The 14,706-nt window shown below is 38.1% G+C and overlaps 1 protein-coding gene across 4 annotated transcripts in view; it reads right to left on the bottom strand.

Moving 5' to 3' along the window:
* The window catches only part of LOC124284587 (zwei Ig domain protein zig-8-like), a 226,855-nt gene that overhangs the window by 61,740 nt on the left and 150,409 nt on the right, over nt 1-14,706 (bottom strand). For all 4 annotated transcript variants that reach the window (XM_046720689.1, XM_046720688.1, XM_046720691.1 and 1 more), the window contains exon 4: nt 8,311-8,441. In XM_046720689.1, the coding sequence (XP_046576645.1) occupies nt 8,311-8,441 (131 nt within the window). The remainder of the gene's footprint in view (nt 1-8,310; nt 8,442-14,706) is intronic.

The raw sequence follows: 14,706 nt of genomic DNA, 5'->3' as shown, positions 1-14,706 counted from the left end.
AAGTTGAGGATCACCTGACTATTTCATATTACCATAGCTAATCAGTCAGGGCATTAAAACTTTGGTAACTTGTAACTTTTGTAACCAGAATCTTTTGGAGTGGCATATACTGACACGCAATGAACGAAAAAATAATAATGGCAGACCACAAATTTTTTCTAAAGCTAAAAGTTTATGTGGCATTAATACGATTGACTCACTGAGTTGAAACCAGGATTAGAATTGGTCTTCAGCAACCCCTGCTTGTCGTAAGAGGCGACTAACAGGATCGGGTGTTAAGGCTTTCTGACTTGGTCGACACATGTCATCGCATCCCAATTACGTATATCGATGCTCATGCTCTTGATCACTGTTTTGTCTGGTCCAGACTCGATTATTTACAAACCGTCGCCATATAGCTGTAATATTACTGAGTGCGGAGTTAAACAACAAACAAACAAACATTAAGTTGAATGGGGAGATTCATGGGGAAATTTGGTACCAGTTATCAGATTAATTAAATGGCAACAGTTGGCAGTGAATAGTGATATTGTTTGGCTTTTCTCACTGTATCATCTTTCCCATGAGATAGAAGCAAGAAAAGGTATTGTGACTGTGGAGAATTTAGCATGTACACGCACTGTATACTTCTCTGGGAGCTGAGAATGAAAATAGTGAGTGAGTGAGTTTAGTTAAGTTTCACTCCACTTTTAGCATTATTCCAGCAATAGTGAGTGAGTGAGTTTATTTTTACGCTGCTTTTTGTATTATTCCAGCAATATCACAGCAGGAAACAGCAGAAATGAGCTTCGCACATTGTGCCCATGTGGGGAATTGAACCCGGATCTTCAACATGATAAGCGAGAAAGATAATAGAGTGAACAGTGATCCAGTGACCCGGTAATAATAAAACGTATCATGGTATAAGTGTGTTTGAGCTGTTATAACATGGAAAGTTTTCTGTACAGATTCATAATATGATATACAGCCATGGATACACCTGGGGCTTGATGCTAGAGGGACCTGTGAAAACACAAGGTTATCCGAGATTCAATGCAACTGTGAAAAATATGGGTCCAAGCTTATATTTCAAGACAACGATATATTCAACACATCAAAATTTGACACAACAGTGTTTGAATGTAATATTAAAACCAACACTCATGCTATCAATGACAATTTCATCACTATTTACAAACCAGCATGATATAGATGTAACACTGCTGTTGTCAACATGAATGAGTGAGTGAAGTTTTATGCCACTTTTAGAAATATTCCAGCAATATCACCGTGGGGGACACCAGAAATTGTCTTCACACATTGTACCCATGTGGGGAATCGAGCCCGGGTCTTCAACGTGACGAGCTGAACGCTTTAACCACTAGGCTACCCACCCCACAACATGAATGAAGACAAGAGACCAAGTGCTAAGCATGGCATTACTTTCTCTTAGCCTCTTACCTTCTGACCATGATAGTCAAAAGCTTTTGCTTTTCCTAAATCGGTTCTCCAGGACTTCAAAGAGTATGCATCAATATTAGCTTCATGACTATAAGTCATTTACACACAACTGGAGGTTCAAGCTTTAAGTATGATCCTCCAACAACGAAAATAAACTTTTAATAGAAAACAAAATCAATATGAACATTTATCCATCAGGCTAGATATTTGTAATACCACTGATGACTTTAAGAGAAAACATGCAAGCTATTATCCATTTTAATCACCTCCATAAACAAATCCATTTTAACGGATCATGTGTATTCAGCTAGAAATGAACAAGTTTGTTCCACGAAAACACATTTATTCTTAGAACAAAATGAAACGAATCTTAATTAGATAAAGACTGATTCATTAAGATGACTCATGTCAAAAATTTCAAACCATTTCTGATCTTAATTATAGAATTAAGGGGGATGGTTAAAACATATCCATTTCAGCAGAAAATATTCACCGAAGAACTGATATCAACATTCTTTTCAGCAGAACCATTCATGTGCAAATACATTTTTGACCATCTCATATCTATTTATATTTTTTTTATAAAAGTTGATAAATGTGCGTCTTAAAACAAATTCCATCATCAGGTCAATTTAACTTTTTATTCAAAGATAGTTCCTTCACACTCAGCACAAAATTCTACTTTTATTACCAGAAACCGGTGCCAGTTTCAAGTGAGAATATAAAGTGGCTACTTTTGATACAACCCCCTGTCTATTTCACTCTAATTATTGTCGTTACAGTGATTTACATCCAAGAAGACTTTTCAGTGCTGTCAAAATGAGGTGATAAAATCCTTAAGCCATTACCAAGAACTGTGAAAATCAATTCTTGTTTAGAAGTTTGTTAACAGTTAAATTCACAAGCACTTTTTCACCAGTTAACAATACTTGGGAATATCCTGAGAGAAAATAAAGAAGCTGTACGTATCATCTCATGAGAAATTGCATGTTAAAATGCCTAAAAACATCCACTCTGAAGAATTTAACACTACTCAATAGAGTAAATTAGTTGATTACAAGGTTTCTCACTTTTTAGTTTCCAGAAAAAGAAGCTCTATCCATTATCGATGCGTTCACAAATATGGTGTCATCTTTGTCACCTTAAACTGAATGTTAAAATGTAGCCGAAGCTGCTCTTAAGCTGATCACACATCGGGAGGAAGAGGCAGGCTTGAGGACTAAACCAGTGAATAGCTCTCTCTAAGCTAGGCATAAACTCCACACACATGAAGCTATGTTTTAGTTTATTGTGCCAAAATATAACTCTTCAGATTCTTCAGCTAGGTTCCTCAGCTTCATGACATCTGGCAATAAATTCCTAGGAATTTATGCCCATGTTCAGATATCTTATATCTTTTCAATACATATTCCTCATTTTGAAAGTTCAGATTGGTGCCTGGCTATATTTCTTTGCTATCTGATACATGTTTCATGTTGAGAAAAACAAGATAACGACAATCTAAATTACATCCATGGAAACATAGAAAAACATGTACATGAATCTGGTATTCAATGACATAGAATTCCCAAAGTAAGGATAAATTCCTGCCAGCCCTGTTACCTACTGCTTAATCTCTCATTTAGGAGCAACCGCAATTAACAAAATATACATTTCAAATTAAAATGAAATAAGATTACAATAATGTGAATGAGGGTTGAATTTCATGTTCAACTCCAACAGGGTATGTGGAATATTTGAACCATCAGACCCTCAAAGCGTGTCATTTAGTGGGCATAAGCCAAGTTTGAAAAAAAACAAATTCCCAAAATACAAAATTATGGATTGATTTTTTTGTTTTAATGACTGATTTATCTTACACAAGCAGCCACTGGCTCCATGTTACATCAAAGGCTTCAAATGAAGACCATGACTGCTTTAGGGCTGAGAGGGGAAGAGAAGGATCATTTACTACCACGGAATCACCGAGTTATTTGAGACAGCATCAAGCATCATGTGTAGTTCGGCCTGAAATTTGTCACTTTAATATAATGCTTCCAAACACTAAACCATTCCATAGAGAACCTACATGAGTGCAGTCATACTACCAATGACCCAGTGGTTTACATGACGCTTGAGAGAATCACTAAAGTGAACATCTGTAGATACACAGGGGATTCCAGGGAGGTACTTGACACTCTCTGCTTCTGATAATCACCAGGGACATGTACCCTTGACACTTGACTCACCCTCAAAACACCTCCCTGACAGGAACCTGGAATCTCTGTTAAGGACTGGAGTCCCCAGGGACCACCCCTGACACTCTGGATCTGCCATTCTCACCTCAACTTTCTGCTTGACCCAGCATCATCAAATTGTCTGCTAACTTGTTTCCAGTATCTTTGAGCCGAGACAAGAGGATGCTCTCTAACAGACCTATTAACACCCACTGGTTCCGAGATAGGCGTTTAAAGTAATTTCTGTTGTACGTAACCACTATGGGATATGAGGTAATGAGACAATCCAAATTGCCTTGCTGTTTAAACTCAGTGAACAAGCCAGTGACATTTTACTGATATAATCACAGTTTGGTATTCAATAGGTCAATCAGGAAATGGTTTGAACCATATTTTTAAATAAAGATTGAAATTTACCTACTTTTACTACAGGAGCCACATCAACATCTGCTAGTGTTTAGCTAGAGTAACACTTGGTTCTTGAAAATCAATCATTTTGATAGAAACAAGCGACTATATTTAAATGGAGAAGATGTCCGGGTGACAAGAACCTATGGAAAATCCTGACTTGCTTCATTTAGAGCCATAGCACTGTAGTAAGGTGGAAGGGAAAATTATATAGTACAGGGACCATGGGACAGACTAATTGCAGTCAAGTCAACATGAATTGCTATAGATTGTTACGTAAGTAACTGCATTATTCATTCCCATGTCCTACTAGCTTACCAAATAACCAAGGGGACTTCAGCCAGTGTTCTAGGAATATCAGTCTATTATCTGGAACAAGTATTCTTTAGAAATTCTGGCAGCAAAGAACAGTGCAGTTCATGGGTATGAACCCTTCTTAGAATCTAGCAGAGTAGTCACTGCCATATGGAAGTGTGGGTGGGTGGAACCAGGTTGTAGTGATAAAGTGATGGAGATGTCTGTTGATGATGGCAAATAGGAAACATATTGGGTCAGGAAATGTATCAAAGGGGATCAACCCTAAAGCAGTATGTCATAATATGCTATCAGATTTGAACAAACACTGAAATATCAAGGTTTATCTTTGATATATTTCAAAGAAATGTTGAGAAATAAAGATCTAATTAGACATTTTTTGTGAATAATTTTTGCTTTAATCTAAATATTGTAGTCTTTAATCAGCTGTGGGTAATAAAGCGTGTATGGAGTTATCAAAGTAACACAATAATGTTGTACCTTTGAAAATCTGAATATCACATGGCACATTCTCTACTAAATTAGTAGTGATTGCGATAATGTTTCTCCTCATACACACCAATTAGTAGAAGATTGAACATTGCCATAATTGAATTGACATGCTTGTGTTACAGCAATAGCTAGTTTGAAAATGATGAACTTCCACCTACACTGTAACAAACTTCATCTTCTACAAGGAACTCATCTTCCTTGAGACAAGTACAAGACTTACAAAAGGACTGTGTTACCTCATTAACATGGTAAAGTGGGCAATGTGGAGGGCATACTATTGCTTTATATTGGTGGAACTAGTGCATTTGGTACTTCCTGTACTCAACACACAGAGCTGAGGTGAGAGAGGAGACGCGTTTACTCAGCTTTAGGTCCTTCAAGGACATAACTGAAAATGAATCCCTGTGAGGGACAGGGTCCATGCTTGAAACACAAGTGTCCCTATCTATGACACAAGACAGTCCCTACCAAGAGTTGTAACTTGTAACATCTGTAACCAGTAACTTGTAACAACTGTGCCAATAGGTACAGGTGTGGTACAGAAAGATGGATCATGGTAAGGATTTGGTCCTTAAAGAACATAACTTACAAAAGTGTCCATAGTCCCTAAGTGGTACCGGGTCCATGCTTGAAACACAAGTGACCCTATCTATGACACAAGACAGAGTCCCTACCAAGATGCAGCACTTGCGACATCTGTAACCTTTGCTACCACTTGAAGCCCATCAAAGCAGGTTTTGTACAGAAAGATCATGGATAAGGGTCAATGGTGTGGTCCTTCAAGGACATAACTGACAAAAGAGTCCCTATACCCCATGTATGATAGGGTCATACTTGAAACACAAGTGTCCCTATCTATGACACAAGACAGACTCCCTACCAAGAGGCATAACTTGTGACATCTATAACCTTTGTTACCATTTGATGACCATGGTTACAGGTCTGGTACAGGAACATCATGGATCATGGTCAATCTGGGATTGAGAACAATTACAGAGCTTTAAATCCTTCATAGATATAACTGACAAACAAATCACTTGTCCCTGTGCAAGACAGGTCTCTACCTGAAACACAAGTGTCCCTATCTATGACACAAGACAGACTCCCTACCAAGAGTCAGAACTAATGACATCTATAACCTTTGTTACCACTTGAAGACCATGGTCACAAGTCTGGTACAGGAAGATCATGGATCATAGTCAATCTGGGATTCAGTACAGTTACAGAGCTTTAGATGCTTCATAGATATAACTGACAAACAAATCACTAGTCCGTATGTATGACAGGTTCTATGCTTGAAACACAACAAGGATGACACAAGGCAGAGTTCCTACCAAGAGGCATAACTTGTAACATCCTTAACCTTTGTTACCACTTGAAGCCCATGGGCACAGCCTAGTACAGAAAGATCATGGATCATGGCTGATGTGGGATGTGAATCTATAAGTAGTAAGTAGTGGCACACTAGGACAATTATCCCTGTATAGTGAATTTCAGTGCAACTAGGACACTCATGCCTCACTAGAAATTAATCCTGGTGGACTACAAACCTCATGGGTAATTGTGGTTCCATTGACCACCTTATTGCACATTGTCTAAAGAAGTTGATTTCCTTAGAGAATAAAACATCTGTCAGTGATTGTTTCTTTAAGAACATGCTGACCAAAGACATAATTTGAAATATTGTTAAAAAGGTAATTAAATCATTATTAAAGAAAGGTTTCTATTTTGAATTTCTTTTTTCTGACCTCGTTCAAGTTAACTATTTGTGATTTACTGATTAGAACTTTCTTTTCAAAGTAACATGATACTTCCTGAGGAAATTGCCCATGAACATGAAATTTGTCAAAAGTTTATAATCATTTGCCGGCCCTCATGACAGACAGGCAATTACATGTTTTCTTAGATCAAAATTGATCTATAAATACACATGCAATTTCATCAGTAGTAAATTTTCAACACAAAAATCATTCATCCATCTATCTTAGTCAATGCTTCAAACTTCTCTGGGGTTCTACGCACGGCTTTTGAACACTTTTTTACTTAATATCAGCAATTAAGGTCCATGGAAGAGAAAGATACGCCCTAGATATCTGGTCATTTCTCATCAGAAGTTATGATTAACATGTTAACTTTTAAAGAATATTATCATGTGTGATGATTCAAACCATTCTAACTCTATCGTGTCAAAGCATGTCAATTTTTAATCATTTCAGAAAATGAATATTAGAATCCATTTCAGAGCCAGAGCTATCTAAAACTGAATGTGTTCTGAATCTTAAATTTTGTACATACAAAAACTAACATGTGAACAGTTTCAAGGAAAGCTCATGGCACAAACCACCCAATTTCCCAGGATACTTAGCTCATCAACTTTTTCAGCAACCTGCAAGCAAAGTTATCTTGTGAACTGTCGCTGAGTGATTAAGGTATTGACAGGATTGAAAAAAGAATTTCCCAATAGTCTGAGGAAGACGCTTCGAGTCATGGAATCACGACCTTGAACCTGACCATGTCAAGTTTGGGGTAATGAAACTACTTGACATGAAAATGTTCACTGCTCTGCAGTGGCAGCTGAAACCAGCGCCATAATCAGTGTCCATGTTTAAAGGAAATCAAATTTTGTTTTTATAAATTTGTGTGTGTGTGTGTGTGTGTGTGCGTGCGCGCGCGTGCACATGCATGTGTGTATGTATGATTGAATAGTAAGTAAGTTAGCTTGAATAGTAAGTGTGATCAGTGTGTGTGTGCTTGCATGCGTGTGTGCACATGTGTGTGTATGTATGTATGTATGCATGTAAGTTAGCTTGAATAGTAAATAGGAAGTGGTGTATGATTCACTTGCATCTTCCAATATGCTTGTACCTTTCCAAAATAAATAGAAAGCTCATCGCCAGCACACAAAGTCAGCCATCTAACCCACTCAGCCATCACAGTTAGAAGCTGACTTTGTATGCCGGCAATAAGTTGTCTGAGTGTTGGTTTAAATCCTGGATGGGACTCAACCCAACAAAAGTACTAGAATCTGTTCTTTACTGAGAAAGTGTAACCTCACATATAACAAATGTTACATTTGACACCTTTCTAAATGGCATTGTGTATTAACAGAAAGCTCTTTACACAATAAGAATAATTGGGCCTTCCAATAGGAGTGAGTGAGTTTGATCACTGCATGTCAGCTTCCCATGGGAACAAAGCCCAAAGTGACTCAGGTCTCAGATCTCTACCACTTCAGAAAACCCACAAGTACAGCCATAGTGGTCACAGACCTAAGAACATTAGCACAAACCAGGATTCGAACAAAAAACAAAAGTTTCTGGAATGCCCAAGGGAAGCAACTCTGCAAGGTAATTGTGGTGCCTGAGCTGATTGGTCCACCTGCTCCCTGACTCATGGTATGAGCCTTTGTTTAGAAGGGATATCAGTATTTGTTTCTTACCTTTTTAGTTCCTAAATTTCTTATTTTACAGGGTAAAACTGCCATGGCACCCTGCCTCACTGTAACGTTCATATTTCCCGGCAGGAACTTGGGAGTTGGTGTCAACTGTCGTTTGACAGACTCACTGCAACCTGTGAAAGATAAAACATAAAGTTTCAGATCAACTTGTTCTGTGGTGATGATTCAGTTTACTACAAAAGCTGAGAAAACAAATTCCATGTTCAATTAATTATGGTAAAACTTGGTTACAAAGTTTTCATACATTAGTATGTGCAACTGTACTGAAGTCCCAGTGTGCTGGTGAAAGTCTTTCAGAGTCACTCACACGGACCTATTTAAATCAATAGATGCAAATTTTATGCAGGATCTGACATATTCGATGACATGACCTCCGGTAGGTGTTCCACCAATCATGTCTTAAAAAATAGATATGTTTTTTTGCTCAACACATACAGATGTAATTTTACTTGTGTTGTTCGTACTGTTTTTCCCACATACTGTAGAGGTACTGGCAGAAATATTCAGCTGAACAAAGTAGCCTAAGTAATCATCATGAGTGTCCACTTTGGGAACTATCAATTCTCCCTGGGTGTTGGAGATTCTGAATAATGTTGGTAACTTTGTAAATGTAGGTCACGATATACTGAGTAGAGTTCCATGAATGCCAATTAATAAGAAATTCCTTCATGAATCTGCCACATTGAAATTCAACAGAGCCACTTCATATTGTCAAACATGACATGATGTCCCTACAGGCAATGGATGGCTATAGCACTGTATAACAAGGATTGTCTTGAATAACTATGGTGCCAATCGAAAGTGAAAATGCTTGAGGAAAATAAAATATTATGATAGTATCAATATTATTGGGAAGGAAATGATATGTTACCATTTGAGTTTTGACTGGCAGTGTCAACTAATTAAAAAGTATACAGGTATCACACAAGGATATCCTGGCTACCTAGGTATGACAATGTATTTACAGACACAAAGATGAAACACACCTTTGTATGATCTATAGCAGATCAGACACATCCTCACCATCTTGACCTTTATGATGGGAACCATTCACTTATCATATCATTTGGGCATGAAAACACAAATACTCATTAAACAGATTGTAATATTGTGAGATCACAAATATTCAGTGACAAGATAATGTTATGAGAATGACAATAGAAGAAAAAGAAGCAGATGTTATGAGAATGGAAATATGCAAGAAGTAGATGTCATGAGATCGGGTGGTCAGGCTCGCTGACTTGGTTGACACATGTCATTGTATCCCAATTGTGTAGATCAATGCTCATGTTGTTGATCACTGGATTGCCTGGTCCAGACTCAATTATTTGCAGACTGCCATCATATAGAAGGAATATTGCTCAGTGAGGCATAAAACAAAACTCACTCACTCACCCATTATGCTAGGGGCAGATGTCATGAGACGAACCATTATGCTAGAGGCAGATGTCATGAGATGAAGCATTATGCTACAGGCAGATGTCATGAGATGAACTATTATGGTAGAAGCAGATGTCATGACATGAACCATTATGGTAGAAGCAGATGTCATGACATGAACCATTATGGTAGAAGCAGATGTCATGACATGAACCATTATGGTAGAAGCAGATGTCATGACATGAACCATTATGGTAGAAGCAGATGTCATGAGATGAACCATTATGGTAAAAGCAGATGTCATGACATGAACCATTATGGTAGAAGCAGATGTCATGACATGAACCATTATGGTAGAAGCAGATGTCATGACATGAACCATTATGGTAGAAGCAGATGTCATGACATGAACCATTATGGTAGAAGCAGACTGACTGACTGAGTTTGGTTTTACGCCGCTTTTAGCAATATTCCAGCAACATCACGGCGGGGGACACCAGAAATGGGCTTCACACATTTTACCCATGTGGGGATTCGAACCCGGGTCTTCAGCCCGACGAGCCAACACTTTAACAATTAGGATACCCTAGAAGCAGATGTCATGAGATGAACCATTATGCTGGAGGCAGATGTCATGAGATAAACCATTATGCTACAGGCAGATGTCATGAGATGAACCATTATGCTACAGGCAGATGTCATGAGATGAACCATTATGCTACAGGCAGACTGACTGACTGACTGAGTTTGGTTTTACGCCGCTTTTAGCAATATTCCAGCAATATCACGGCGGGGGACACCAGAAATGGGCTTCACTCATTGTACCCATGTGGGGATTCGAACGCGGTCTTCAGCGTGACGAGCCAACGCTTTAACCACTAGACTACCACTAGACCGCCCCGCTACAGGCAGATGTCACGAGATGAACCATTATGCTACAGGCAGATGTCATGAGATCTCCATTATGCAAGAAGCAGATGTCACGAGATCCCCATTATGCAGGAGGCAAGATCCCAATATACAGAACCCAAACAGTCATGTGACGTTAGCTGATGCCAGCTAGTCATAGCCTAACACTGAGGCAGTTCCCTAATGCAACACACTGACCTGTTTCACAGTGGCCCTCCTACCTAAAGTATGTAAAGACCTCCTCAAGGCAGCATTACAGAGATCAATGGTCTTACTGGCACTGCAAGATTGCGTGAGACTCGGAGTATCCTGCATACATAATCTCCCTTGGGGCAATTCCCTCTCCTTAGTGACATCCTTACTATATCATCTACACGGGGACTCCACTTGTTGTCTATGCTATCATTTACTGTCACAAGACATGAAACATTCGCACTTAATTAACTTTTATGATGCCAAGAAACATCAATGGTTACTGATGGACAATGTGCCAATTCTGACATTCCATACTTTAGTTAGGTGTTTAGGTACACGAAAATCAAGTTTCTGAAATGAAAACCAGCATAAAGAAAAATGTAAATTTTCTTAACAAAACCTCACAGTCTCTTCATTTTCAGCATTGATCAATGGATTGTCCAGACTCGATTATTTACAGACCGCTGCCATATAGCTGGAATATTGCTGAGTGCAACTTAAAACTAAACTCACTCACTCATTTTCAGAGAGAGCAGTAATCAAAGCTTGCCAGCTATTGCTGACTTGCATTGGGTATGTCTGTCTCAGGGTCTGTCAGATGGACCAAGGTGTAACATGTAATGGTATCACAGTGGGGTAGCCTAGTGGTTAAAGCGTTTGCTTGTCACGCCGAAGACACAAGTTTGATTCCTCACATGGGTACAATTAGTGAAGCCCATTTCTGGTGTCCCCTACGGTGATATTGCTGGAATATTGCTAAAAGCGGCATAAAACTAAACTCACTTACTCACTCACTCATGAAATGGTGATGTGAACAGTTCCATTCTGTAATAACGATGACAAATTGGAACATAACCATCTACATTTTTTTTTTGTCATATACTTTTACATACAGGCATATCAGTATAGCACTATAGTTTGTTTGTGTTTGTTTGAGCAACATTCTTTCTGCATCATCATTGTAAAGTGTAAGTGATTACAATAAGCAAACACCTCCCATCCTATTTCATTTTTTGAAACCATTTTTTGCCTCAAGATCATTATCCAAACTGTGAACTTTTGGATACTTATTTGTCATTCTTTCTCTTCCAAAGATTCCAGTGTTCATGTTATATTAAAACATACGGAATAGTAGTAAAACATGTTTGCCATTCTTCATGAGGGAATGTGTCTGAGTCTAATAAGGAATTCAACATTTTCAGTATTAAGATTTGGGTGGGGGGATGTTTCAAAACTTAACAATTTTTTTATGAAACATTATTAAACTTTTGAAATGGTCATATTTTAGGATAAAAAGTCAGAATCCATTTGCTAAAAGAGCTTCATTTTGTCCAAACAGAATGATGCTGATACTGAATATCCAGTAATATTATCCTCATGTAAAGTTCTGCAATGTAAACAGTTTGCTATTTTGGCTTTATCATGAACATTGTTGTCATGACAGTATGTGTACATTATGACAAATGCCTCAGTTTCAACTCTATTCACTGTGTCTTTGAATGACTACTAAATAGTGATGCTACCAACAGTTAGCAAAGAGTGATGATAAGCAAATGTTCAAACCACTGGCCTTTCCTTCTGCCATCTATTTACATGGAAATGGGTTTTAAATTTAAGGTTCTTGAAAAATTAATGTATTCTTTAAGCTATGATTGCGAGCAGGCAAAATGAGATCCTTGAAAGTCCTGTGTCAATTGCCCGCAATTTTTGTGCAAATCTTCACAACATAAACCAACCATTGTCAGCACAATCTGCATGTTATTAGCAAGCACACAATTAAACCAACAGCAAAACTGAAGATCCATCTTCCAGAAGATCATCAATCTAATTTTGTCAGAATTCTCTGCCCCTTGGGTCTTCCTGTTCTGATTTTAATTGCCTTTCATATGAAGCATGGGTCAGTGGGGAGTTATTCTATCTCCAAGTTCCTATAAATGTTGACAAATTCAATGTCAAAGTCATAAATATATACGACACAAATGCCATTTCCATCTGATGTATTGTTAAAATTGCTTATTTGCCGATCTTGCCAAAATATTCACAGCAATATTCACAGAATAATCTACAAGTGCTTTGACAATCAATATAAAATCATTGACTATTCCTTCAGCAGTACCAAACAGGACAGTTTTCAGTGGATGTCACATTAATTCAGTTGAAAAAGAATCACAAATGAGGCAAAAACATCACAAAAATGTGTTCATTTTCTTCAAGTGTCCTCTCTTGTGCCTAACGGACTACAAGACATCAAGGCTTAGATCTGACACTGTCAGCCATTTCTCATGGAAATCACTACTAACAGTTATGTAACATCATCACAATGATCATGCAATGCCATCATAATAATAACTGATGTTGTCAAACTATGACAAATTGCTTTAAGAGTTACCATCATGGGACATTTTATGCAGTTATTCAGAATTTCTTAAGTTTCTATTGAATCTTGTGTGCCTTTGAACCAAGAAGTTCATGACAGCCTCGTCTCAGGAGAGACATAATGGCTGCTAGAGTATAGACTGTTTATCTATGTATTGGAAGTAACGCAGTGTAAAAATCACTTTATTTTTTTTAAAGCTCTTGATCTCATCTTGGGGCATGTCAGGAAATGGGTACAAAGTTCTTTGGCAGTTCAAAGACACATTTCAAAATCAGGAATCAAGATTTTTACTTTTGCAATTTATGATAGGGCCAAGAAAACCCTAAGAGCTAAGATGGTAGAGAGTTCATCCCTTATAGCATACATTTTGACATGAAACAAAGATAATATAGAAATCAATACACTCAGATGTTGTTAAAATATGAATTTATCAATTTTAAGATCACTGGTATAGGATTTTTCAACCAAATCAAAGGCATCATACTGAGATAACATGCTTCAGCTCAACATAGATACTCCAGTCAGATACAGCATCCTGGCTGCAAGCTGGCCAGTCATTGTCTTTATTGTAATGCTGAGTGCCAGACAGTCCGTCATACAGACCCTGAAACAAACATATCAAAGAAAGCCCATGCAAGTCTAGATTATGTGGCAAGTCTAGATTTCCACAGCTTCAGGAATGAAAATGAAAATGAAGAAAGTCTCAGGTCACCTTTTCATTATATTTTATGTTTTTTTATTATGAGCTGTTTTTATCTGTAAAATATGTTCATTTCAGAGACTAATTGTTAGTCTAAGCGCCAGACAGTTACAAAAAGCACCACTTTTACCATCTTTCGGTGTGCTGCAGCAATGGCATGAAATCACTCACTCACTGATGCTCTATTGACTACACAACGATGTCCCTTGCACCACACTCAGCAATATTCTAGCTATATGGCAAATCCTAAATCAGTTTTAAACCAGACAGTCCGGTTTTTGACATGATCAATGTTTACAATTTGGATATTGCTGTCAAACAAGTACACAAGCCTCACAAACTGATCCTGTTAGTCACCTCTTACAACAAGCAATGGGCAGTCAGTCCAGTGACTGACATAATGAGCATCAATGTTTGCAATTGGCTATGATGCCATGCATCAACCAAGTACACAAGCCTCACCGCCTGATCCTGTTAGTCACCTCTTACAACAAGCAATGGGCAGTCAGTCCAGTGACTGACATAATGAGCATCAATGTTTGCAATTGGCTATGATGCCATGCATCAACCAAGTACACAAGCCTCACCACCTGATTATGTTAGTCACCTTTTACAACAAGCAATGGGCAGTCAGTCCAGTGACTGACATAATGAGCATCAATGTATACAATTGGATACGATGCCATGCATCAACCAAGTACACAAGCCTCACCACCTGATCCTGTCAGTCACCTCTTACAACAAGCATTGGGCAGTCAGTCCAGTGACTGACATAATGAGCATCAATGTTTGCAATTGGCTATGATGCCATGCATCA

The sequence above is a fragment of the Haliotis rubra genome, unplaced genomic scaffold (genome assembly GCF_003918875.1).
Source record: "Haliotis rubra isolate DU_JTF1 unplaced genomic scaffold, ASM391887v1 Scf34, whole genome shotgun sequence".
Taxonomy (NCBI): domain Eukaryota; kingdom Metazoa; phylum Mollusca; class Gastropoda; order Lepetellida; family Haliotidae; genus Haliotis; species Haliotis rubra.
This window is presented reverse-complemented; position numbering and strand designations above follow the sequence as displayed.